This window comes from Suillus subalutaceus (assembly GCF_016647625.1).
Source record: "Suillus subalutaceus strain FC151 chromosome Unknown DFJ58scaffold_99, whole genome shotgun sequence".
Taxonomy (NCBI): Eukaryota; Fungi; Basidiomycota; class Agaricomycetes; order Boletales; family Suillaceae; genus Suillus; species Suillus subalutaceus.
The window spans coordinates 49619-69562 of NW_024540348.1; the positions used below are offsets into that span (position 1 = coordinate 49619).

Genomic DNA, 19944 nt, shown 5'->3' on the forward strand with positions numbered 1-19944 from the left:
CGGACTCCCACATCGAAATGAACAAGGTGAAAATACAACTTGTTCAGCGGCAGAGGCAACTGCTGGTCCCTGATGACCTTTCTCTATCTCATTGTATGTACCTTGTGTTTTGGTATTGATGTTTAGCAAGTCCAAGTTTTGCTGACTTCAGAATATCCTAGGTGCGCTATGTTGGAATAGGATGGGTTGTGTATGTTTGGAAGTTCAAGTCACTGATGTTGCTCTCATCATCCATCTCTCATAATCAGGATGAACATTTTGAGTATGTCTCCTCGCATAGACTCTGTTTCTTTCTTGTGACGGGCGGCATATAGGTAGTGTTCCAACTATTTCCATGACAGATACAGTGAGTATTCCACACTGATACCTTCCGTTCCTGTCGAAACACTGAACTACTATGCAGGGGTGAGTGAGATTTTTGAACCACTCGTTTATTCAACATAACGACTCCTACAGTTGTGAGTCTGTTTAGGACCCTGTGATCTTCCGAAGCTGATAACCAATGTTGCTGCATTTGTCAGGCCTTGTCATAAACAACGCACTTAGTTGGACGAGTAACGTTGTAAATGCAATGCTGGGCGGTGAGCTATGCACCTCCGTGACATTGACTTGACTGAAAGACCATGCAAGTGATCATGATTGCTCGGTTACATGCCATGTATCAGCGATCCAGAAAGGTGCTGATTTTTCTTGTCGTCAGCTTTCTGGCCATCAGAATCACCAACATAGTGATGGTCGCATTACAGATGATGCAGATGTCAGGGGGTAAGCTTTGATTATGTATGAAATGTTTAAGTGCATCAGGCTTATTGCAAAATACCAGAGGAATATGTTCTCCTCCGGCACCTACCAGTGCATATTTGACTACGGGGGAGATTCCGTATTTCTTAATTCCATGACTTGGATACTTTCTACTGTATGGGAGGTCGCTGCACTGTGTCTCGCGGTCTGGATTGCTGTAAAGCAGTTCCGTGAACTGCAACAACACTCAACGAGAGGTGTTATCGGTGACTGTTTCAGGGTGCTAATGAAACCTCATGTGAGTTACTTTGTGAGGTGAGCTCATAATGTGAATGCGATCCCCTTGTTCCGCTGAAGTTTTGCACGTGCTAGTTTTTTGGCTATGTCTTGCCTCCAGATCGGTTTCATGTCTTCAACGCTGTTAGTGGTATGTCGAGCTGTCATCGACTTATACTTGCATGTGACCATGATTCATCACCTCTATAGGACTTGTATACCCTGGACGCTCAGATTTATGAAGGTTTCGCTGAGATATTCGAGCTTGTGGGATTGTTTGTGCTGGGACCACGCCTAATCCTCGGTGTTCGAGAATATCACGCTGAACTTGTGGCCAAATCTGATACGGCGACCACTATGACTTCAATTGCTTTTCAGGAGCACGTCCAAGTGTTAACTAGCAGTAGTGTATAGCGCAGGAGATGTTCGATATGATTGATTCGCAATGGGGGGTAGTGTGCAGGGACCAGGGAGAATTTGTTTTTGTTTATTCCAGGTTTTGTCGTGGTACTCATTTATGTACGAGAGACATATGTTGAAAGTTCTGGAAGTGTTAAATCCAGAGAGGGAGTGATAGAATCCGTGCGTTTCGCGACAGTGCTATGCCGGCTCTGGGTCCTTAACGGTGAGTGTGTGGTATGCACAGCCTGGAATAAAATGCATAACTTGTCTTGTCATTCGGGCCCGACTCGGCGGCCTTGTTGGAAACATCGATTGGCTTGTCAAGTTGGATGGGCCATCATGGTGCTATTGCCAATAGCGTAGTATTGGGCCTTATTGGTCAGGTCAGAGCCTATGATAGTATGGTTTCAAACTCAGATAGGTATTTGCTGAGCCATTAAGGGAGGCCAAGAGTCCTTCTGTTTGCTGCCTGTCTTGCAAGTTGGCAACTAGCTTGCACCCAATATATTGAGGTCCTCCATCATGAAACAGACTCGTATGCATCACCACCCCAGTTCCTATTTTCTGCCAATCAGTATATCCTATCTCTGTCTACTCTAGACTTCCGTTTAAACTTTGGGCGAACAAATCACTACAATAAGTATGAATTCTTGCGGAGCTGGATACTCTGACATATTTCAACCCCCGGACTCGGCTGTGCTTCCTTAGAAATCAGAATTGCCCACAAATTTGGTCATTAAGTAACTGGGAAAGGCTGTTTCCAGCGAAATCAAGGCAGTCCAAAGCTAGTCATCAGTTGTCCCAAAGTTGTGGTGTCTTTGTATCAGTCCTCCTATTTTCCTGCTGTAGACTCCATACGAGAGCCTCCTCCAGCACTAGTTCCCACCTAAGTATCTCCTCATCTGCAACCTTCACGATATATTTTCTCCCTTCAGCAGAGATCTATATTTACTTATGTCTAGCAATGTCGCGTACTAGAGAAGGAGGGAAGCGCTGCGTTATACTCATTGTGGAATTGTAAGTTGAAAGCTCGTTCTAGGACATTAATCACGACACCATGGTCCATGCTCGTGCTGGATGCCGGGCTGTTGAGATGCGTCCACTCGATTTCAGCTACAAGGAACACTGCACTTTGTCAGCCACATCATGATGCGGCTGGGATTCCTGGACTGGACATTCAAGGCTTCCTCAGCGCAATCTCGCATCTTTTGTCAGAGTTAAGGTCACCAAGGGTCCAGGACTTGTCAGGGTCCCGTGCGCGTGCACGTGTTGGCGGGAACACGTCGTCGGAGTCGAACTGTAGGTCCCCAACCGCCACGTCAGTTCCACATCAGATTGATCGATGGTCCACATTTGTGCCACATTGGTCGACCAGATATAAGGCAAGCAGGAAGCAGTCGTCTTTCTTGTCTTCCGAGTCTTAGTTTTCTCCACCTCACCAGTTCTGCTCAACACTTAGTCAGCGTGATAATTGAACGCCCCCCCCTGCCAGCGACACAGGCACTTTGTCTACTCCACCATGGGCCAATGCACCAGCTCATCATTCCAGCACAATAGAATCTACCCTAAAGAGCCGTGGGGCTCACGTCGTCAATGAGAACATCGGCGTGGTCTGTGTCCAGTGTGCACATTTCCTGTTTTTATTGAGTAGTACCTAACATTCCATCAAGGGCTAAAGAGGTTCACCCGTGGATTCAGCGGGACATCGAGCAGGTTAAGCAATGTAGGGCAGATGCCATGCTGGAAGCCCTCCTGCATCACACTTCTTGCGCTGCAGAGACTAAACAGCCTGAGCTCCTGCAAAGTGCCCCATGGAAATTGTGCCGGTCTGCAATGGACAGGCCTCTGCTGGAGACATATTCTTCGGGTGTCGTCCAGGATTGGGTGGTGGCCAAGATCTTGTTGGGGGATGCGAATCGCACTAGCGAGCCGGAGATCCTGAAAAAAGTCAAGGAGATCACTAAGCTGCACGATACAGTAAAAGACTATATTCCCGAGTTTCCTCTGGCACCACACATTTACGAACCCCATGTCTGCTATCCGAGAAGCGTTCGGTGTCCCAGGACCCACCACGGGCAGTCATGTACTCTACATTCTCGCATTCCGAAAGCTCCAGCCCATCACGAAGCTTCATGGCAAAGAGCTTTTCGACGTCTGGCATCAGTGTATCCCGTGTATATGTTTTATTGAATTTATGTGGCTCTTCGTTGACATAGCATGCAGGTCACCTTGATCTGTGGAAGGAAGGTGTCTATCATCAAGATATCACCCCTGGAAACTTGATGTGGTATAGTAAAAACGGCAAACTGATTGGTGTGCTAAACGACTACAGTCTATCGTCGTCGGCAATATAGTGGGTCATCAGGGCAATGAGTGTATGGGCATGGTACCGTTCATGGCACTGGATGTTCTCAGTGCAAAGGCTCAACGAGGCGGAGTCTAAACACCTGTATCGCCATGATCTGGAGTCTTTTATTTCCTGGGTTTTCTTGCATTACAGGCAGGGAGTCATTCTACCACGCGGATCGCACCCCTTTGATGAGTGGGCGACTTTAGACGCCATTGTATGTGGCGAGAAGAAGTTGTTCTTTCTGGAAAATGCTTTCGATTATCAACCTCCTGGAATTCCGAACTTCTGAATTAGACATAGATTGGGAACTTCTTGTAGAATGTTTTGAGGCGCTCGATACAGCTGCCTACAATCCCCGGACTTGCGTTCGCCATATTCACCAGCGATCGACGGACAGGAGCAGGCGAGCGGACAAACGATGAAGAATCAGTATCAGATATGGATGATTTGCTACACAAATTCACAGTGACCCAAAGTGCACGAAATTGCATGTGCCATCCTCGTGGGCATTAAAACACTGCACGTAGTCAACAATACCAGAAGGAAGGAAGACGAAGGAGAACATACAATAGCTTGCCAACAACCACGGTTGCCATGATCATTTGACTTGCACACTGTCCATGGACACACTTTGTTGCACGTCGTGCATGATACCTCATATTGAGGATGAGGGCCCGTGGGTTCCAGCTGGGGTGCAGAGCGTGGCATCACAATGACCGTACCACGACTGAATATAGAGACGGAGCGGCAAGATAAAAAGACGGAGTGGGAACAACAGCAGGGCAGAGGAGAAAACCGACAGTGGGAGAGATACGAAAGACGGCAGGTTGATGTTGATGCAGGGAGATAGCGCCCTTTTTTATTCCTGAGGGTGGGGAATAAATGGGCGGGGGCATACTGCCAGAATGCCTGAGGACAGCACGAAAGACGGCTCCAGGGTGCCTGTAAGTTGAGCAGCACCTAAAGGAATCCATATAAACTAGCAGTGAGCAAGGGAGTACTGCCCTGGAGAAGGCACAAGATTGAACTAACCTTGCCTCAGGGCCTATTTCCAGCATGGGGTAAAGCAGAAAGTCCATTAGAATACACACGCTAAGTGACGACGAGCAACGAGCAGGGCGTGATGCGCAACTGGCAAAGCACGCCAAAAGTGTATATACCGGAAATTTGGAAAGTACTGTCCGTCCCGTCCCACCCCAAATTTGGCAATCGGGGACGCCTCGGACATTCTCCGAAATCTTGGAATATATTCTCCATCGGAAATTCCACACGCTTTGGGCGTCGCTTTGCCAGTTGTGCATCACGCCTTGCTCGTTGCTCGTTGTCACTTGGCGTCGTTTATGATAACGGACTTTCTGCTCTACCCTGTGCTGACAACAGGCCTAGAGGCATGGTGAGTTCAATCTTGTGCAGGCGGCACTCCTTACTCACTGCTAGTTTATATGAATTCCTTTGGGTGCCGCTCAACTTACAGGCAGCCTGGAGCCGTCTTTCATGCTGTCCTAAGGCATTCTGGCAGTATGCCCCCGCCCACAGTATGCCCCTGCCCTCAGGAATATAAAGGGCCCTGTTTATCAATATCAACCCGCCACCTTTCACTTCTCTCTCATCGCTCTGCATCTTTGTCTCTCTCTTGTCGCTCTCCCGACAATGTTACTCTGGCCAGACGCTTGTGATGCCACGCTCTGCAGTTCAGCCGCCCACAGGCCCACGTCCTAGTTATGAAGTTTCATGCACAACATGCGATAGACCATGTCCATGGACGGTGTGCAAATCTAATGAACATGGAAACCGCGGCCGTTGGCAAGCGATTGTAAGTTCTTTCCTCCATCTCCTTCAATTTCAATGTGTTGATGGGACGCATAGTGCTTTGATGTTAGTCAGGATGGTACGAAGTGCAACTTTGTGCACTTCGGATCGCCAAGGTCCTCTCCGGCAGCCGTCGCTCATACTCATACTCGTCAGCAAACCAGAAGTGCCCGCCTACCAGTACCGAAGCTGCCGTGTGTGCATGGTTGTGGGCTGTAGCAGCACCCGTGTCAATAAGAACTGTACCTGGTCAACTTGCCGCAAACACTGCAGGTGCCTGGGTGGCTGCCACCTTTTCGACCACGTTGGCGATCCAAACGGCGCTGAAGGGTTGGAGCTCGAAGATGATCCTGAGCATCCAGATGATCAAGATGCTGTGGCTGGGTTGCCAGATGATGACGACCCTGCACCCATTGAACGCCTGTCGCGTTCACCATCTCCTCATCTGCATGATGTATCAGGTGTTGTGGCGCCCATTATCGAGACTCACATCGAGCATCTGCCTGATAACCTGCAAGCAAAGAAGCCGATGAGGGCTCGAACTGCGCCCGCACGCAATCGCGCCTCCCCAGACAGTGGCCCTCAGTATCATATGCAAATGCCTGAAGTCTTCACAACGCAACTAGCAGAAACATCCAAACGTGAGGAAGAACAACGTCAGCGCCATGCTGACAAGATTGAGGCGCAGAATCGTGCATGGTACCATACAGTTGTGTATTCCTGGGTAAAGGTTTGTCGCTCCTTCTCTGCTACGCAGTAGACACTGATCATCACGCTCACAGGATGGTGGTCAGCCCAACGTGTTCGAGTTCCAGTCGGGCACATCGTCATTTACTTGGCCCCACTTATCACTAAACCACCAAGTTATATCCCTGATGGGACTGGCCGCTGCTGGTGTTGACGAAGGGGTAGGTGCCACCTCCATCATTCATGTATGGAACCATTGACGTCGAGAATGGCGAGGTGTACAGCCAGGCTATCTTATCACTGTCGTCGAAGGCCAGCCTGTCCTCCTCAAGAACCCAAACGTAACTCAGTGTGTGGATCTCGATAGCTGTATCCGAAGCATCAGCGACTCCCCACCTAACCTCCGCTCTCACTTGGCTGCCGACCGTGCTGCAGTCCGTGAGGAGCTGCGTCAGCACCATAACGTTTTGCCTGCACCCAACAAAGTCGTCTTTCATGCTCATTCGCATTCGCATTCTCAGCCGCATTACGCTCAGGACAATGTCAAGATGGGCAACTCGCCATCTGAGTTGGAGGTCGAGGCCCTGTTGCTATCAAAGGGCAAGGGTAAAGTCAAACCTCCATTGGAAACTTCGCCTAGTCCTCCTCCTGCTGAACCTCATTCCAGACAGCCCTCCTTATCATATTCAGCATATTCAATTCCATCTTTTGGGACACTGTCTCCGCCCCCCAAACCTTTCAAACGAAATGTCCGCCGTCGCAGTCCATGTAGTCCCACGACCAGTGTGGACTCTAGCCCACCCCCACCTCGTACTCGTCGTAAACCACTCGAACGGGCCACTGCACGCCCTTCAGTAGGTTCATCGACGGCTCATGCAGCCATATCTGGAGGCACGCTCTCTGATCCGATTGACGTGGACAATGATGTCAAGGTCTGGCCAGGTGATTTCTACGCATGTGATATTGCCAAGGGCTTCAGACTCTGCGAGACAATCAGCAAGCGTCGCCAAGGTGTTGGTGCGGTGTTCCGGAAGATGTTTGGGGTCCCTTACGCTAGCACAACATATCACACTCACAAGAAGCGTTGGGCGGATGCACCCGCCAATGTTACGGATAAGTTCATCAAGGCTGGGCGAACAGAAGATGGTCTATGGTCGAAGTTCATGGCAGAGACCCAGTCCTGAGTTCCTTGAGCATCTCATTGTCTTCGTCTTGTGTCTCTAGAGGTCCATCTCATGTTATGTTGTCTCTGTACGTCTTGTCTCGCATTTGTTTGTCTTAGTTCATCTCGCATAGTTCGTCTCACATAATTTGTCTCGCACCTCTGTCTTATTTCATCTCGTACCTCTTTGTCTGAGCTCATCTCATGTCAATTAAATTGCATGTCTCCCGCATCTCCTGTATGACTCACATGGACGCCCACTAGACTCAGTACCTTCCTCTTTCTCATCAATTTGTTGTTGTCGTTGTTGTTGTTGTCTAGCTCCAGCGCGTCCGCATCTGCAGACCACCAGGTTCGTTGAACAAAACTTGTCTGCTACTCTTGATTAAGGTATGTCAATTGTCTCATGTACTACTTGCTACTTACAGTACTTGCTACTTACAGTACTTGCTACTTACAGGGACCGTAGGTGTATTGCCTATCAGTGAGCCTTCCAAGTGCAACGACCAGGATCCAAGATGCCAAGTAACGGCCATAAACTACCAAGTGCCCGCTCACGAGGTAAGTCACACAACAATACACTTGAAACTTACAAATTGACCTCATGGATATGATTTACAGGACCCTCTCTCGCTGTGTGATTCTATTTAATTGCGTTCAATGGATTATCTGCAGCAGGATGGGCCTATGTCATTTACCATCCATATGTTCCTGCAACATACAAATCGAACCATTTCTCTACCACTCTCGCATATTTCTTACATCCATATGTTCCTGCAACATACAAATCCACATTCTCTGCCCTTGCACCTGTGCAGTCGCTCGCCGCTCTTGAAGTCTTGCATGTTCTCCTTGGGTTTGTGCGCTCCCCATTCCCGACAACTGTCGTCCAGGTCTCCTCACGCCTCGTCCTGGTCTGGGGAATCGTCGAGCGCTTTCCCCAAAAGTCGGTATACCAATCCTAGTCTCCGCTCGTTCTTGGTGCCCATCATTCGTGGCCAAGAGCGATGGCGGTGGAGCAACAGCTGGTGGTGGTGGAACTTCACATATGGCCTTGTACAAAGCATCGTATATGAACCCAGCCTGCTCTTTGGTAAATCTTTTGAGTGTCTTCAAGTTTCTGATTGCCAAGCGCTTAGAGAAGGACTCAATGCTGTTGACAATTTCGTTTCTGTGCTTTCTACGTTCGGAGAGAATGGTCTCGTCGGAAATCACAGCGAACTCCCAGAACGAGATGAGAAGTAGCTCTTGGAAGCGTGTTATCGCCCTTGTTCGAGGATCTGCAGACTCTGGATGCGCAGAGTCACCAAGTGAGGCGAAGTATTCGCGCATCAAGCTAATCATAGTGAGTATAGGCCATCAAGGGTTGGTATTCACCCACCTTAAGAATCCCCCATCATCTTGAATTTGCATGGTGTCAATTTGGGTGCCTGGTGAGTTGTGCATGTCATTTTGCATTTGGTCGCTGACTCCTGGTTCTCACAGGGCTGTGGGTCAGGCTCACAACAACGCCATCCACCACAACGACAGAAACCAGTTTGTTGGCTGTAAAAACGTGAGCGCAGAACAACACCACAGGATGTATATATACCAGTATCACCATGATTGTAAATCCGGGTACACTTAACACAAAAGTGCCAACGAGCAAGTGGTTGGTTATAGATCCGCATGCGTCGGTTCCTGTCTGACATTGCCTCAACAAAGCGCTCGTTCTGGTTGATGGTCTGACCGACATTGAGGACACAATGGTGTTCACGGCAATCTTCAAGGAGTGTGCAAATGATGAAGGCGTTCCAAACATGGTCCATTGTTACATCCTTGGCGAACCATTTTGTGCCCGGGAACTGTGTGGACTCTGCATTTGCAAGTGCAATGTTATATATGTATGCGCAGTTGGTTGCTGATGTGCTGAGTGTATGGTCAGCAGGGGCAGATTCAGAATACTGAAGATACTACATACCAGGAAGCGTGCATCATGGCCTTCCATAACCTCGCTATTTGATAGTCAACGAAGTAGTGATCCGCAATCTGCACGATGTCTGGCAGTGCAGTGATGTAATCATAGTAAATGTGTCGGTCACCAACGACCTTATAGTTCGTGTGATAAGTTGTCTTGCAGGCTGAGGAGGATTTAGCAGCTGCATTATCGTGTCATCAGATAGATATAGCACTCACATTCACAATACAGTTGAACACTGTAGGCAGGGACTGTACCGGAGTGGCCAAAGTAGACTGCTTTGCGCTGTTCGGCCTTGCTGAGCAGCAAGCCTTTTCGTGTGCGATCACAGGTAGAATTGGGACACATCTTGAACGGTGGATAGAATGTGCGTTGTGCTATCAAAGTGATTCGTTCAGCCTCGTGGATATACATTGAAAAACACTCACTAAGGCCATGAGGGTGCCCGTGCATCTCGAATAAGTCTTTCATCTTCTCATAAACGGTAAAATTGCCGGCCCAGATACTACTCTTCAGGACCCTCCAGCACACCTTCACAGATGCTGGTGACAATTTGCAGGCAATGCTCAGAAAAGCGACAATGCTAGGAGGAAGAAACAAGGGTGGCTCACGTATGTTGTATGTAGCCGGCTGCTTGAGAATGATATCGTCCTTGAGGCCTGTTGCCAATGAGGCAAACACAAATGTGACTTCTAATGTTAGGCCAGAGATACCTGAAAGACGATCAGCGGCACATTTCAATGTGATCATTGTTTGCCGGACAATGCAGACAATGTGGACAAATGGGACAGATGGGACAGATGGGACAGATGGGACAGATGGGACAGATGGGACAGATGGGACAGAACGGATGGGACAGACGGGACGGGCCGGACGGTGGGACGGGTGGGACAGAACTTTCGAACTTTCAGGTTCCCTCCCGAAAGTATATTCCGAAATTTCGGAAATTTCCGAGGCGTACTGGATAGCCAAATTTGGGGGTGGGACGGGACGGACGGTCATTTCCAATTTTCCGGTATATACCTTAAACCGGCCGTTAAACGGTTCCGGTTATAACCCGGGTTAAGCCCGCACTGCATCAAACAACTTCTTGATCCAACATCAACTATCTTTGCTATCAACCAACCAACCAGCTAAGAGCTTCGTCCGATGCGCTATGCTTGCACACTGAACCAGTGTACTCGTTTTTAGACCTGTTCGGGCCCGCCCACTCACTGGCATGTCCATAACTACCTTTGATACACTCCGTACTCTTCTATTTCTCTTTTAGGTCACCGGTACCGAAACGCATAGAGGCGCAGTGCTAACCCTGCGCATGTCGTTGAGTGTCATGTTGAGCTGCGGATGACTCGGAGATTTTCATCGCTAAAAGCAATATAAAGTCATATTACGACATGAAGGTCTCACAATCAACCTAAACTTTGGACGGTTCTTTGATGCGGTATCCCCGGATGCCACATTGATTTTCTACTGGAAGTTAGGCTGAAACACTTTGTACTTCTGTCAATCAGATGACATCCTTCAAATCTCAGTTTGGTAATGTAAGCGCTGGATTGTGGTATATCAAGCACGAAATGCGATCATTATACGGCCACCAAATCCCCCCGCTCACTCGCTTTATGCTCTAATAGTATGACCCTAGTCTCGAACGATCCCAGTTGGTGGCCATTCATCAATACGGTTGTTATTTACAGCTATTTTACAGGTTCGTGGAGAGTCAACCGCATGATGACGGTGATAATTTGATTCACCTTGACTCCAATTTCGCAGTTGCCGCCTCTGTTGGACTAATATACGATTGGGGTGAGCAAGATAAAGGATAAAAGAACCACTGATATCCTTATGGTATTCTCAGCGCTTACGTTTGGACAAGAGGTACGTCAATCCCGATTACTGGAGGAGCCAACTTGCTTAGAATTGTGTTATAGGTTGAACTGATCTGGGTGAGTGGACTCCCACATCGAATGAACAAGGTGAAAATACAACTTGTTCACGGCAGAGGCAACGCTGGTCCCTGATGACCTTTCTCTATCTCATTGTATGTACCTTGTGTTTTGGTATTGATGTTTAGCAAGTCCAAGTTTTGCTGACTTCAGAATATCCTAGGTGCGCTATGTTGGAATAGGATGGGTTGTGTATGTTTGGAAGTTCAAGTCACTGATGTTGCTCTCATCATCCATCTCTCACAATCAGGATGAACATTTTGAGTATGTCTCCTCGCATAGACTCTGTTTCTTTCTTGTGACGGGCGGCATATAGGTAGTGTTCCAACTATTTCCATGACAGATACAGTGAGTATTCCACACTGATACCTTCCGTTCCTGTCGAAACATTGAACTACCATGCAGGGGTGAGTGAGATTTTCGAACAACTCGTTGATTTAACATAATGACTCCTACAGTTGTGAGTCTGTTTAGGCCCTGTGATCTTCCGAAGCTGATAACCAATGTTGCTGCATTTGTCAGGCCTTGTCATAAACAACGCACTTAGTTGGACGAGTAACGTTGTAAATGTAATACTGGGCGGTGAGCTATGCACTTCCGTGACATTGACTTGACTGAAAGACCATGCAAGTCATCATGATCGCTCGGTTACATGCCATGTATCAGCGATCCAGAAAGGTGCTGATTTTTCTCGTCGTCAGCTTTCTGGCCATCAGAATCGCCAACGTAGTGATGGTCGCAATACAGGACGATGCAGATGTCAGCGGGTAAGCTTTAATTATGTATGAAGTGTTTAAGTGCATCAGGCTTATTGCAAAATACCAGAGGAATACGTTCTCTCCGGCACCTATCAGTGCATATTTGACTACGGGGGAGATTCCGTATTTCTTAATTCCATGACTTGGATACTTTCTACTGTATGGGAGGTCGCTGCACTGTGTCTCGCGGTCTGGATTGCTGTAAAGCAGTTCCGTGAACTGCGACAACACTCAACGAGAGGTATTATCGGTGACTGTTTCAGGGTGCTAATGAAAACTCATGTGAGTTACTTTGTGAGGTGAGCTCATAATGTGAATGCGATCCTCTTGTTCCCCTGAAGTTTTGCACGTGCTAGTTTTTTGGCTATGTCTTGCTTCCAGATCGGTTTCATGTCTTCAACGCTATTAGTTGTATGTCGAGCTGTCATTGACTTTCTACTTGCATGCGACCATGATTCATCACCTCTATAGGACTCGTATACCCTGGACGCTCAGATTTATGAAGGTTTCGCTGAGATATTCGAGCTTGTGGGATTGTTTGTGCTAGGACCACGACTGATCCTCGGTGTTCGAGAATATCACGCTGAGCTCGTGGCCCACTCTGATACGGCAACCGCTATGACTTCAATTGCCTTTCAGGAGCGCATCCATGTGTCAACTAGCAGTAGTGTGTAGCGCAGGAGACGCTCGATATGATTGATTCGCGATGGGGGGGGTGGTGTGCAGGGAGCGGGAGAATTTTTATTTATTTATTCCAGGTTTTGTCGTGGTACTTATTTATGTACGAGAGTCATATCTTGATGAAAGTCGGGCCCGCTGATGTGACTTGGGGCTTCCAGGGACAATGCAGTCATAGGCAAGCCTAGAATCGTAAACTCAAAAGCTTTGACTAAGTGTAATTTCTGGAAGTGCCAAGACCTTAAATCCAGAAAGCATTCCACACTGAGAACATAAACCCCGAAATCAAGATTCTTTGAAGAAAGAATTCGAAGCATTGTGATTGATTGCGCACCGAGAACGTTCGAGGTAGATAGCGGAGTCCTTCAAGTTCTCACTACGGAAAACATGAACTACCTGGGACGCTGATGTCGATCTTATTTCAGAGTACTAGACTCGTATAGATGGATCAACTTTAGTAGTACTCGTTACAGACTTGACTGGAATCGATTTCCAGAATTCAAGATGCAAATAAGTCATAGTCACGTGCGCGTATTGATGGGAACGCGTCGTCGGAGTCAGAAAGTCAGGGTATTGGGAAGTAGCAAAAGTTGAGCACGGTGGTCTGGCTTTCCATAACATTGTGCTAAATACACGATAAGTGTAGCAGTTAAGGTTCACAGAACGCTCTGAGACTTCATGATGCATCTAGCACTTGGTTTAATCAAACTAGTGTCTATTGTGCCGAACTGCCCTTAACCACATGGAAATACACGTGCATGCATCGTCTGAACCCTGGGCCTCATCCTCTCCCTCCTCTCACCTGAACTTCATTCACAGTCCCCATATCCCCCGCTCAACTCATCCTCTTTTCTCGTCACTCCATCATCATGCTTAGTAGCTGGGAAGGCCGATATATCAGACTTGAACGTAAGTCTCACATCACCTTCGTATTCGTTTTGTGTCTTATCCTCGTGCCCTATCTACAGTCATCAGGGTAAACGATCTTCCACTCCCTTCCGAGCGCATACCTGCAGGTTTTTACGTCTCCATTAATGTTGATTCGAGGAGGCGCTGGAAATCACCCGTCCGAGTATTATCATCCGACGAATCTGAAGTGTTGGGCGACATCGTGATTTTGTAAAGTCTATAATAACTTTCAGATGCGATTCAAGGACTGATCATCCGTTTGTAGGTCATTATGCGAGATACCCAAATTATCGATGGAGCTCAGAGTATCCTATGAGCTCGGTCGAATGCTAGGCAATGGGGAAGTCGTTGCAAAACTAGAAACGTTGTGGGATGAGCTACTCGATCGCGGAGATCAGTCTTTCGGTGAGTAACCTCCTTCTCACTCAGGCGTATATACTCGCATCTTGTAGACATCTCCTTCCCACCCGTTGGTGACTATCACCCTTCCCTTACTCTGAAGGCCGCCGTCATACATCCTTGCGAGAATCAGAACAGCGCACTCTTTGACGTGAGCGACATCAGCCTCTGCTTTGTTGAATGTTGTTGACGGAACACCTGTTGTAGTCCATCGTTGAATGTGATATTGCTCGATACACGGATGCGGGCCATGAACAATTTGCCACATACGTGGCAAGCAACACAGTCTCTCACCTGAACTATGCTGTACAGCATTTTCAGTTGGCCCTGGATCAATGTCAGGTCGGCCATCCTGACCAGGCAGCGGCTCTTACCAACCTCGCGTGGGCTCGCCTCCAATGCTACATTCAAAACAATCTTGAAGACATCGACTCTATCACTTCTCTCTTCCGCCAAGCCCTTGCATTGCGTCCGCAGGGTCATCCCGATCACCCATCATCTATCTGTCACCTCATTCAAGCGTTGATCTGGCGCTACAGCAAGGAGAACTTCACCGCCGTCTACATCCACGAATCCGCGCAACTGGCCTGCAAGCTATTGCCCCTCTGTCCGGAGGGCACCTACCTTCGTAGCATCGTGACAGGGGCAAGTGGCGTCGATTTTGTGATCCGCGCATGTAATAATCTTTCAACCGACACATCCGATGAATGCATTCACCTTCGACGAGTCGTGCTCGAGCTCTGTCCTCTGGGCAGCGAATACCGTCACAAAGCCCTCCATGAGCTTGCACAGGCAGTAGAAGGTCGCTTCAAACAATGTGGTAGCATTGATGATCTAGACGAGTGCATTCAACATCGTCGCGAAGCCGTTTCTCTATGCCCCGAGGGACATCCTGAATACGAGACCTACCTGAATAACTTGGCCTTGTCACTCAAAATACGCTTCGATTACCAATGCAACTCTCATGACCTCAACGAGGCCATCTCTTTGTACGAAGAGGCACTGCGCGTTGGGAACAAATGTCGTGAATTTTCATTGGACAACCTAGGACTTGCCCTCCGCACCCGTTTCAACCAATGTAATGAGGTTAACGACATCGTTAGAGCCATCGGCCTCCATCGCGAGGCATTGATATTGTGCCCGCCTGGGAATCCATATCATGATTACACGCTTAACAACCTTGCCCTTGCGCTTCAAACCAAATCGGATGCCAGCGAGGATCTCAATGAGGTCATTGACCTGTACCGGGATTCGCTTCTCTTTACGCGGCTTGACGATCCAGAGCGCCACATAAATCTCCACAATTTGAGCTCAGCGCTCCGTTCTCGTTTCACGCACACCCAGAAGAATGAAGATATCGAGGAGGCCATTCAACTGTGCCAAGAATCATTGGAGGCTTTGACTTCACTGCATCCAGACAGATATTTCAGCTACATGCTGTTGCAGGAAGCCTACTTGTCTCGTTACAGAGTGCAGTGCAAGTCTGCTGATCTGTCACTCGCTGTAGAGAACTTCAGACTGGCATCACGACATCCCACTCAAGGATTTCCGGAACGTATCAAAGAAGCTGTAGAATGGGCTCGCCAAGCAGAAGTTTATCGACATGACTCTGCCCTCGAAGCATACCAAATGTGCTTGCAGCTTTTCGACAACCACGTAATGACACGATCGACGATTATCTCACGGCGTGAGGCTACAACCGCTTTTCGCGGTGCACAATCACTGCCAGTAGATGCAGCCTCATGTGCCGTACGTCGTGACAATTTGCGATATGCAGTTGAACTCGTCGAACAGGGTCGTGGTCAGCAGTGGTCACTGGCATCCCGACTCAGGACTCCGCTGGAAGATCTCGAGTCCACGAATTCCAACATAGCTCATACGTTCTCGGAGCTCAGCAAGTATCTGGCTGATGCTCAAGGTTCCACGGTCAGCACGGACGGAGCTACCGCTGATCAGGCAGCAATAGAGTACAGGAGGATTACGACGCAATGGGAAGCTACGGTATCTGAAATCCGTAATCTTCAAGGTTTCTCGCGGTTCCTGCTCCCACCTTCATACGAAGACTTGCAAGCGGCAGCGCGTCATGGCCCAGTCATCATCCTCATTGGGAGCCAATACTCGTGCAGTGCCATCATTGTCCCGACATCAGGAGAGCCCCGCCACGTTTCCTTCCCGCGCATCACTCTCACACATCTGGAGACGCTCAAGAAGGACTTTGCCAGGGAGATACGGCAAGCATCTCGCATGCGTCCAGAAGAGACGAGGAAGGAATTGCAGGCCCTCTTGCGGACAGTATGGGACGAGATCATGCTACCCATCGTCATTGTCCTCCAACGAGATCTCAGATTAACGTGCCGCTCTCGAATCTGGCTGTGTCCAACTGCAGCCTTCACTTCCATTCCTCTCCACGCAGCTCACCCCTTTCGAACAAAGGCCGACAGCCGTGGGCGGGAACTATGCCTGGAGGATGTCTACATCTGTTCTTACACGCCAACACTTTCAGCTCTGATCAGATCTAGACAGATGATGAAGACACGTGTGACTCCGTCCTTTGTGACAGTCGGACAAAGTTCACCGGGCGCGGGGCAAGGCGAGGCGCTCTTGACTATCGACAGCGAGCTTGAGCTCGTCCGCGAACTTGTCCCCGCGACGGCTAACCCCATCACTCTCTCCGGCGATGACGCCACGCGAGCAGGTGCGCTCGACGCTTTGCAACGTAACACCTGGGTACACCTCGCTTGTCATGGAAAGCAGGACCGCGAGCAGCCTTACAATTCACGTTTCGCCATGAGAGATGAACCTCTCACGCTGCTTGACATCATGGAGAACGACACTCCTCACGCTGAGTTTGCATTCTTATCAGCATGTCATACCGCCGTCGGCGATGAGGAGACACCCGACGAGGTCATCCACCTCGCCGCTGGTCTCCAATTTTCTGGGTTCAAGAGCGTCATCGGCACTCTGTGGGTCGTTGATGATGCTGTCGTGAAGCATGTGGTAAAAGCCTTCTACGAGAATATGTTCAGTGATTCGAAGGACGGTGGTGTCATGGACTATACGAAAGCGGCCTGGGCACTCAACCGTGCTACAAACGCCGTGAAGACGAAAGTGCCGCTTGAGCAGAGGATGGTTTTCATTCATATTGGTGTGTAGTTCCATGTCGTATTGCTTTTGTCTGGTACGGTTCCACGGGTTTGTTTATATTGCTATATTTTTCGTCTACCAGTACTTTAAGTTGTAGGAATTACCTCATCTCTCTCGTCTTCTTAGTTTTCTCTACCTCACCTGACAACACTCAATCAGTGTAAGTAATCATTGAGGAAGGTGTCTATCATTGAGATATCTATATCAGCCCTGGAAACTTCATGTGGTACAGGCAAAAGGGCAAACTGATCGGTGTGTTAGACGACTACGATCGTTGGGGAATCATGCAGTGGGTCCTGGGGCAACGAATGTACGAGCACGGTACCGTTCATGGCACTCGATCTTCTCATTGCAAAGGCTCAATGAGGCTTAGTCAGACGCCCATATTGCCATGATCTGCTCAGAGTCATATTAGTTCGCTAAAAGCTCTTGCAATTGTATGATTTATATCGACTTCGCAATTTATATAAGTATCACGACAAAACCTGGAATAAATAAAAACACGCGAATTGGTTCCGCGGGATCAAACGCTCCGTTCTTAGTACCACGACAAAACCTGGAATAAATAAAAACGGATTCTCCCGCTCCCCGCACACTACCCGCCCATTGCAAATCTCATATCGAGCATCTCCTGCGCTACACACTACTGCTAGTCGACACATGGACGTGCTCCTGAAAAGCAGTCGAAGTCATAGCGGATATTGTATCAGAGTTGGCCACGAGCTCAGCGTGATATTCTCGAACACCGAGGATCAGACGTGGTCCCAGCACAAGCATCTGCACGAGCTGGAATATCTGAACGAGACCAAGATAAATCTGAGTGTCTAGGGAAAACATGTCCTATAGAAATGATGGATCATGGTCACATGTAGAGGTCGGGGGCAGATCGACATACCGCTGAGAGCGTTGGAGAGAACAAACCGATCTGGAAGCAAGAGATGACAAAATAACTAGCACGTGCAAAACTTCAGCAGAACAAGGGAAACACATTCACATCATGAACTTACCTTGCAAAGTAACCAACGTGAGTTTGCATTAACACCGTGAAACAGTCCCCAATAATACCACTCGTTGAGTGTTGTCGTAATTCACGGAAGTGTTTTACAGCAATCCAGACTGCGAGACAGAGTGCAAGGACCTCCCAGACAGTGCCAAGTATCCAGGTCATAGAAGAAGCTAGAAATGCGGGATCTCCCGCGCTGCTAGTCATGCACTGATAGGTGCCGGAGAGAACGAATTCCTCTGGTATTTTTCAATGAGACTGACACACTGGAAATTTTATACATCATTAAAGCTTACCCCATGAAATCCGCTTCATCTTTATTGCGACCATCCCTGCGTTGGCAATTCTGATGGTCACAAAGATGATAACGAGAAATATCAGCACCCTTCTGGATCGCTGATACATGGCATGCAACCGAGCGATCATGATGACTTGCTTGATGTTTCAGTCAGGTCAATATCACGGAGGTGTATATGTAGCTCACTGCCCAGTATTATATTTATAACGTCACCCATCCAATCAAGTGCGTCGTACATGATAAGGCCTGATAAATCCGGCAAAATTAGTTATGAGCTTCGGAAGATCACAGGCTCGAAACAAACTCACAACTGTAGGAGTCGTTATGTTGAATCAACGAGTTGCTCGAGAATCCCACTCACCCCTGTATGGCAGTTCAGTTATTTGGACGGGAATGGACAGCATCAGCGTGGAATGCTCACTGCATCTGTCATCGAAATAGTTGGAACATTGACTGTATGCCGCGCGTCGTGAGAAAGAAACAGAGTCTATGCGAGGATACATACCCGGGATGTACATCCTGATTGTGAGAGATGAGCAATGAGTACAAAATCAATGGCTTAAACCTCCAAACGTACACAGCATAATCCTATTCCAGCAAAGCGCACCTAGGATATTTTGAAGTCAGCAAAACTTAGACTTGCTGAGCATAAATATTGACAGGCAAGCTACATACACTGAGATAGAAAAAGGTCATCAAGGACCAGCGTTGTTTCTGCCGTGAACAAGTTGTACTTTCACATCGCTCTTTTGATGTGGAAGTCCGCTCACCCAGATCAGTTCAACCTATAACACAATTCTAAGCGAGTTGGCTGCCCCAGTAATGGATCGACGTACTTCTTGTGCGAACGTAAGCGCTGAGAATACCATAAGGATATCAGTGGTCATTTCATACTTAGTCTTGCTCACCCCAATCATACAGTACCACGAAAGACGCAGCAACTATAAATAACAATAAAACCGCAGCCAAGGTTAATCGAGTCATCAACGTCGTCATGTGGCTAACTCTCCACGAACCTACAAAATAGCTGCCAATAATACTCGCATTGATGAATGGCCACCAACTAGGATCATTCGAGACTAGAGTCATAATATAGAGGATGTGAGTCAGTGAGCAGGGAACTTGGTAGCTGTATAACGATCGCATTCGTGCTTGATATATGTACCACCATCCAGTGCTTACATCGCCGAAGTGAGATTTGAGGGATGATATCTGATTGATCGAAGTAAGTGTTTCAGCCTGAATTCCAGTAGAAAGACAATGTGCATCCAGGGATAACGATGGGATCAAGGTAAAAGTTATCGGTGAGATCGCAAAGCAGCGACTCGCGCGGAGTGTGTGAACACCGCAAAAGATTGGAGAACTGTTCGTAATTTCGGCAACCTTCCAGGGGGCAATGCGATCTTCAAAGTAATCTTTTAGTATTTG

General features: G+C 48.2%; 10 protein-coding genes across 10 annotated transcripts; 7 read left to right on the forward strand and 3 right to left on the reverse strand.

Moving 5' to 3' along the window:
- Positions 1 to 397: 397 nt before the first annotated feature.
- DFJ58DRAFT_894332 (uncharacterized protein) lies at positions 398 to 1759 on the forward strand (the record flags this gene model as incomplete). The annotated part of the gene is made up of 7 exons (XM_041394825.1): positions 398 to 405; positions 457 to 458; positions 522 to 581; positions 747 to 765; positions 805 to 1039; positions 1139 to 1168; positions 1228 to 1759. The coding sequence occupies 7 exons, from the start codon at positions 398 to 400 to the stop codon at positions 1429 to 1431; spliced, it is 558 nt and encodes a 185-aa protein (XP_041240841.1). The 3' UTR covers positions 1432 to 1759.
- A 391-nt stretch (positions 1760 to 2150) lies between these two features.
- On the forward strand, positions 2151 to 4619 carry DFJ58DRAFT_915694 (uncharacterized protein; the record flags this gene model as incomplete). The annotated part of the gene is made up of 8 exons (XM_041395447.1): positions 2151 to 2436; positions 2459 to 2718; positions 2920 to 3040; positions 3090 to 3396; positions 3636 to 3732; positions 3835 to 3983; positions 4088 to 4244; positions 4441 to 4619. The coding sequence occupies exons 1-8, from the start codon at positions 2384 to 2386 to the stop codon at positions 4617 to 4619; spliced, it is 1323 nt and encodes a 440-aa protein (XP_041240842.1). The 5' UTR covers positions 2151 to 2383.
- A 934-nt stretch (positions 4620 to 5553) lies between these two features.
- On the forward strand, positions 5554 to 7449 carry DFJ58DRAFT_843913 (uncharacterized protein; the record flags this gene model as incomplete). The annotated part of the gene is made up of 5 exons (XM_041393018.1): positions 5554 to 5582; positions 5650 to 5772; positions 5852 to 6308; positions 6361 to 6486; positions 6550 to 7449. 5 exons carry the CDS (start codon positions 5554 to 5556, stop codon positions 7447 to 7449), a joined length of 1635 nt encoding a protein of 544 aa, XP_041240843.1.
- A 622-nt stretch (positions 7450 to 8071) lies between these two features.
- DFJ58DRAFT_631646 (uncharacterized protein) lies at positions 8072 to 8368 on the forward strand (the record flags this gene model as incomplete). The annotated part of the gene is made up of 1 exon (XM_041381212.1): positions 8072 to 8368. A coding segment is annotated over one exon (297 nt), but the record flags the coding sequence as incomplete, so codon positions are not given.
- A 2-nt stretch (positions 8369 to 8370) lies between these two features.
- Positions 8371 to 8839, reverse strand: DFJ58DRAFT_515251 (uncharacterized protein). Its single transcript, XM_041380777.1, has 3 exons — positions 8809 to 8839; positions 8561 to 8763; positions 8371 to 8510 (listed from the first exon to the last, which is right to left on the reverse strand). Exons 2-3 carry the CDS (start codon positions 8757 to 8759, stop codon positions 8470 to 8472), a joined length of 240 nt encoding a protein of 79 aa, XP_041240845.1. The 5' UTR covers positions 8760 to 8763; positions 8809 to 8839; the 3' UTR covers positions 8371 to 8469.
- On the reverse strand, positions 8810 to 10134 carry DFJ58DRAFT_664613 (uncharacterized protein; the record flags this gene model as incomplete). Its single annotated transcript, XM_041382443.1, has 4 exons — positions 8810 to 9335; positions 9388 to 9547; positions 9603 to 9783; positions 9868 to 10134. 4 exons carry the CDS (start codon positions 10132 to 10134, stop codon positions 8810 to 8812), a joined length of 1134 nt encoding a protein of 377 aa, XP_041240846.1.
- Positions 10135 to 10792: 658 nt separating this feature from the next.
- DFJ58DRAFT_515308 (uncharacterized protein) lies at positions 10793 to 12322 on the forward strand. The gene is made up of 12 exons (XM_041380778.1): positions 10793 to 10860; positions 10917 to 11089; positions 11155 to 11187; positions 11240 to 11259; positions 11313 to 11327; positions 11384 to 11422; positions 11491 to 11519; positions 11578 to 11591; positions 11644 to 11679; positions 11850 to 11909; positions 11959 to 12094; positions 12153 to 12322. The coding sequence occupies exons 2-12, from the start codon at positions 11017 to 11019 to the stop codon at positions 12190 to 12192; spliced, it is 495 nt and encodes a 164-aa protein (XP_041240847.1). The 5' UTR covers positions 10793 to 10860; positions 10917 to 11016; the 3' UTR covers positions 12193 to 12322.
- An 18-nt stretch (positions 12323 to 12340) lies between these two features.
- DFJ58DRAFT_801933 (uncharacterized protein) lies at positions 12341 to 12775 on the forward strand. The gene is made up of 3 exons (XM_041390906.1): positions 12341 to 12384; positions 12442 to 12496; positions 12557 to 12775. The coding sequence occupies exons 1-3, from the start codon at positions 12356 to 12358 to the stop codon at positions 12758 to 12760; spliced, it is 288 nt and encodes a 95-aa protein (XP_041240848.1). The 5' UTR covers positions 12341 to 12355; the 3' UTR covers positions 12761 to 12775.
- Positions 12776 to 13597: 822 nt separating this feature from the next.
- On the forward strand, positions 13598 to 17436 carry DFJ58DRAFT_747563 (CHAT domain-containing protein). The gene is made up of 5 exons (XM_041387530.1): positions 13598 to 13672; positions 13732 to 13882; positions 13938 to 14077; positions 14125 to 14222; positions 14279 to 17436. The coding sequence occupies exons 1-5, from the start codon at positions 13633 to 13635 to the stop codon at positions 17222 to 17224; spliced, it is 3375 nt and encodes a 1124-aa protein (XP_041240849.1). The 5' UTR covers positions 13598 to 13632; the 3' UTR covers positions 17225 to 17436.
- Positions 17437 to 17709: 273 nt separating this feature from the next.
- On the reverse strand, positions 17710 to 18995 carry DFJ58DRAFT_515337 (uncharacterized protein). The gene is made up of 7 exons (XM_041380779.1): positions 18938 to 18995; positions 18825 to 18879; positions 18703 to 18762; positions 18515 to 18653; positions 18223 to 18457; positions 18111 to 18165; positions 17710 to 18055 (listed from the first exon to the last, which is right to left on the reverse strand). Exons 4-7 carry the CDS (start codon positions 18642 to 18644, stop codon positions 17852 to 17854), a joined length of 624 nt encoding a protein of 207 aa, XP_041240850.1. The 5' UTR covers positions 18645 to 18653; positions 18703 to 18762; positions 18825 to 18879; positions 18938 to 18995; the 3' UTR covers positions 17710 to 17851.
- Between the last annotated feature and the right edge of the window lie 949 nt (positions 18996 to 19944).

What these genes read in the sequence shown, in the direction of transcription:
- DFJ58DRAFT_515308 (XM_041380778.1), top strand. Translation starts at nt 11,017, where the DNA reads ATGACCCTAGTCTCGAACGATCCCAGTTGGTGGCCATTCATCAATACG. An exon ending in TGTAAATGTAATACTGGGCG is followed by an intron (nt 11,910 to 11,958) that starts GTGAGCTATGCA and finishes AGACCATGCAAG; the next exon opens with TCATCATGATCGCTCGGTTA. An exon ending in GACGATGCAGATGTCAGCGG is followed by an intron (nt 12,095 to 12,152) that starts GTAAGCTTTAAT and finishes GCAAAATACCAG; the next exon opens with AGGAATACGTTCTCTCCGGC.
- DFJ58DRAFT_515337 (XM_041380779.1), bottom strand. Translation starts at nt 18,644, where the DNA reads ATGATCGCTCGGTTGCATGCCATGTATCAGCGATCCAGAAGGGTGCTG. An exon ending in GATGAAGCGGATTTCATGGG is followed by an intron (nt 18,458 to 18,514) that starts GTAAGCTTTAAT and finishes GAAAAATACCAG; the next exon opens with AGGAATTCGTTCTCTCCGGC. An exon ending in TCTCTCCAACGCTCTCAGCG is followed by an intron (nt 18,056 to 18,110) that starts GTATGTCGATCT and finishes TCATTTCTATAG; the next exon opens with GACATGTTTTCCCTAGACAC.
- DFJ58DRAFT_515251 (XM_041380777.1), bottom strand. Translation starts at nt 8,759, where the DNA reads ATGCGCGAATACTTCGCCTCACTTGGTGACTCTGCGCATCCAGAGTCT. An exon ending in CATTGAGTCCTTCTCTAAGC is followed by an intron (nt 8,511 to 8,560) that starts GCTTGGCAATCA and finishes ACCAAAGAGCAG; the next exon opens with GCTGGGTTCATATACGATGC.
- DFJ58DRAFT_801933 (XM_041390906.1), top strand. Translation starts at nt 12,356, where the DNA reads ATGAAAACTCATGTGAGTTACTTTGTGAG. An exon ending in CATGTGAGTTACTTTGTGAG is followed by an intron (nt 12,385 to 12,441) that starts GTGAGCTCATAA and finishes TGCACGTGCTAG; the next exon opens with TTTTTTGGCTATGTCTTGCT. An exon ending in TGTCTTCAACGCTATTAGTT is followed by an intron (nt 12,497 to 12,556) that starts GTATGTCGAGCT and finishes TCACCTCTATAG; the next exon opens with GACTCGTATACCCTGGACGC.
- DFJ58DRAFT_747563 (XM_041387530.1), top strand. Translation starts at nt 13,633, where the DNA reads ATGCTTAGTAGCTGGGAAGGCCGATATATCAGACTTGAAC. An exon ending in CCGATATATCAGACTTGAAC is followed by an intron (nt 13,673 to 13,731) that starts GTAAGTCTCACA and finishes CCCTATCTACAG; the next exon opens with TCATCAGGGTAAACGATCTT. An exon ending in AGAACAGCGCACTCTTTGAC is followed by an intron (nt 14,223 to 14,278) that starts GTGAGCGACATC and finishes CACCTGTTGTAG; the next exon opens with TCCATCGTTGAATGTGATAT.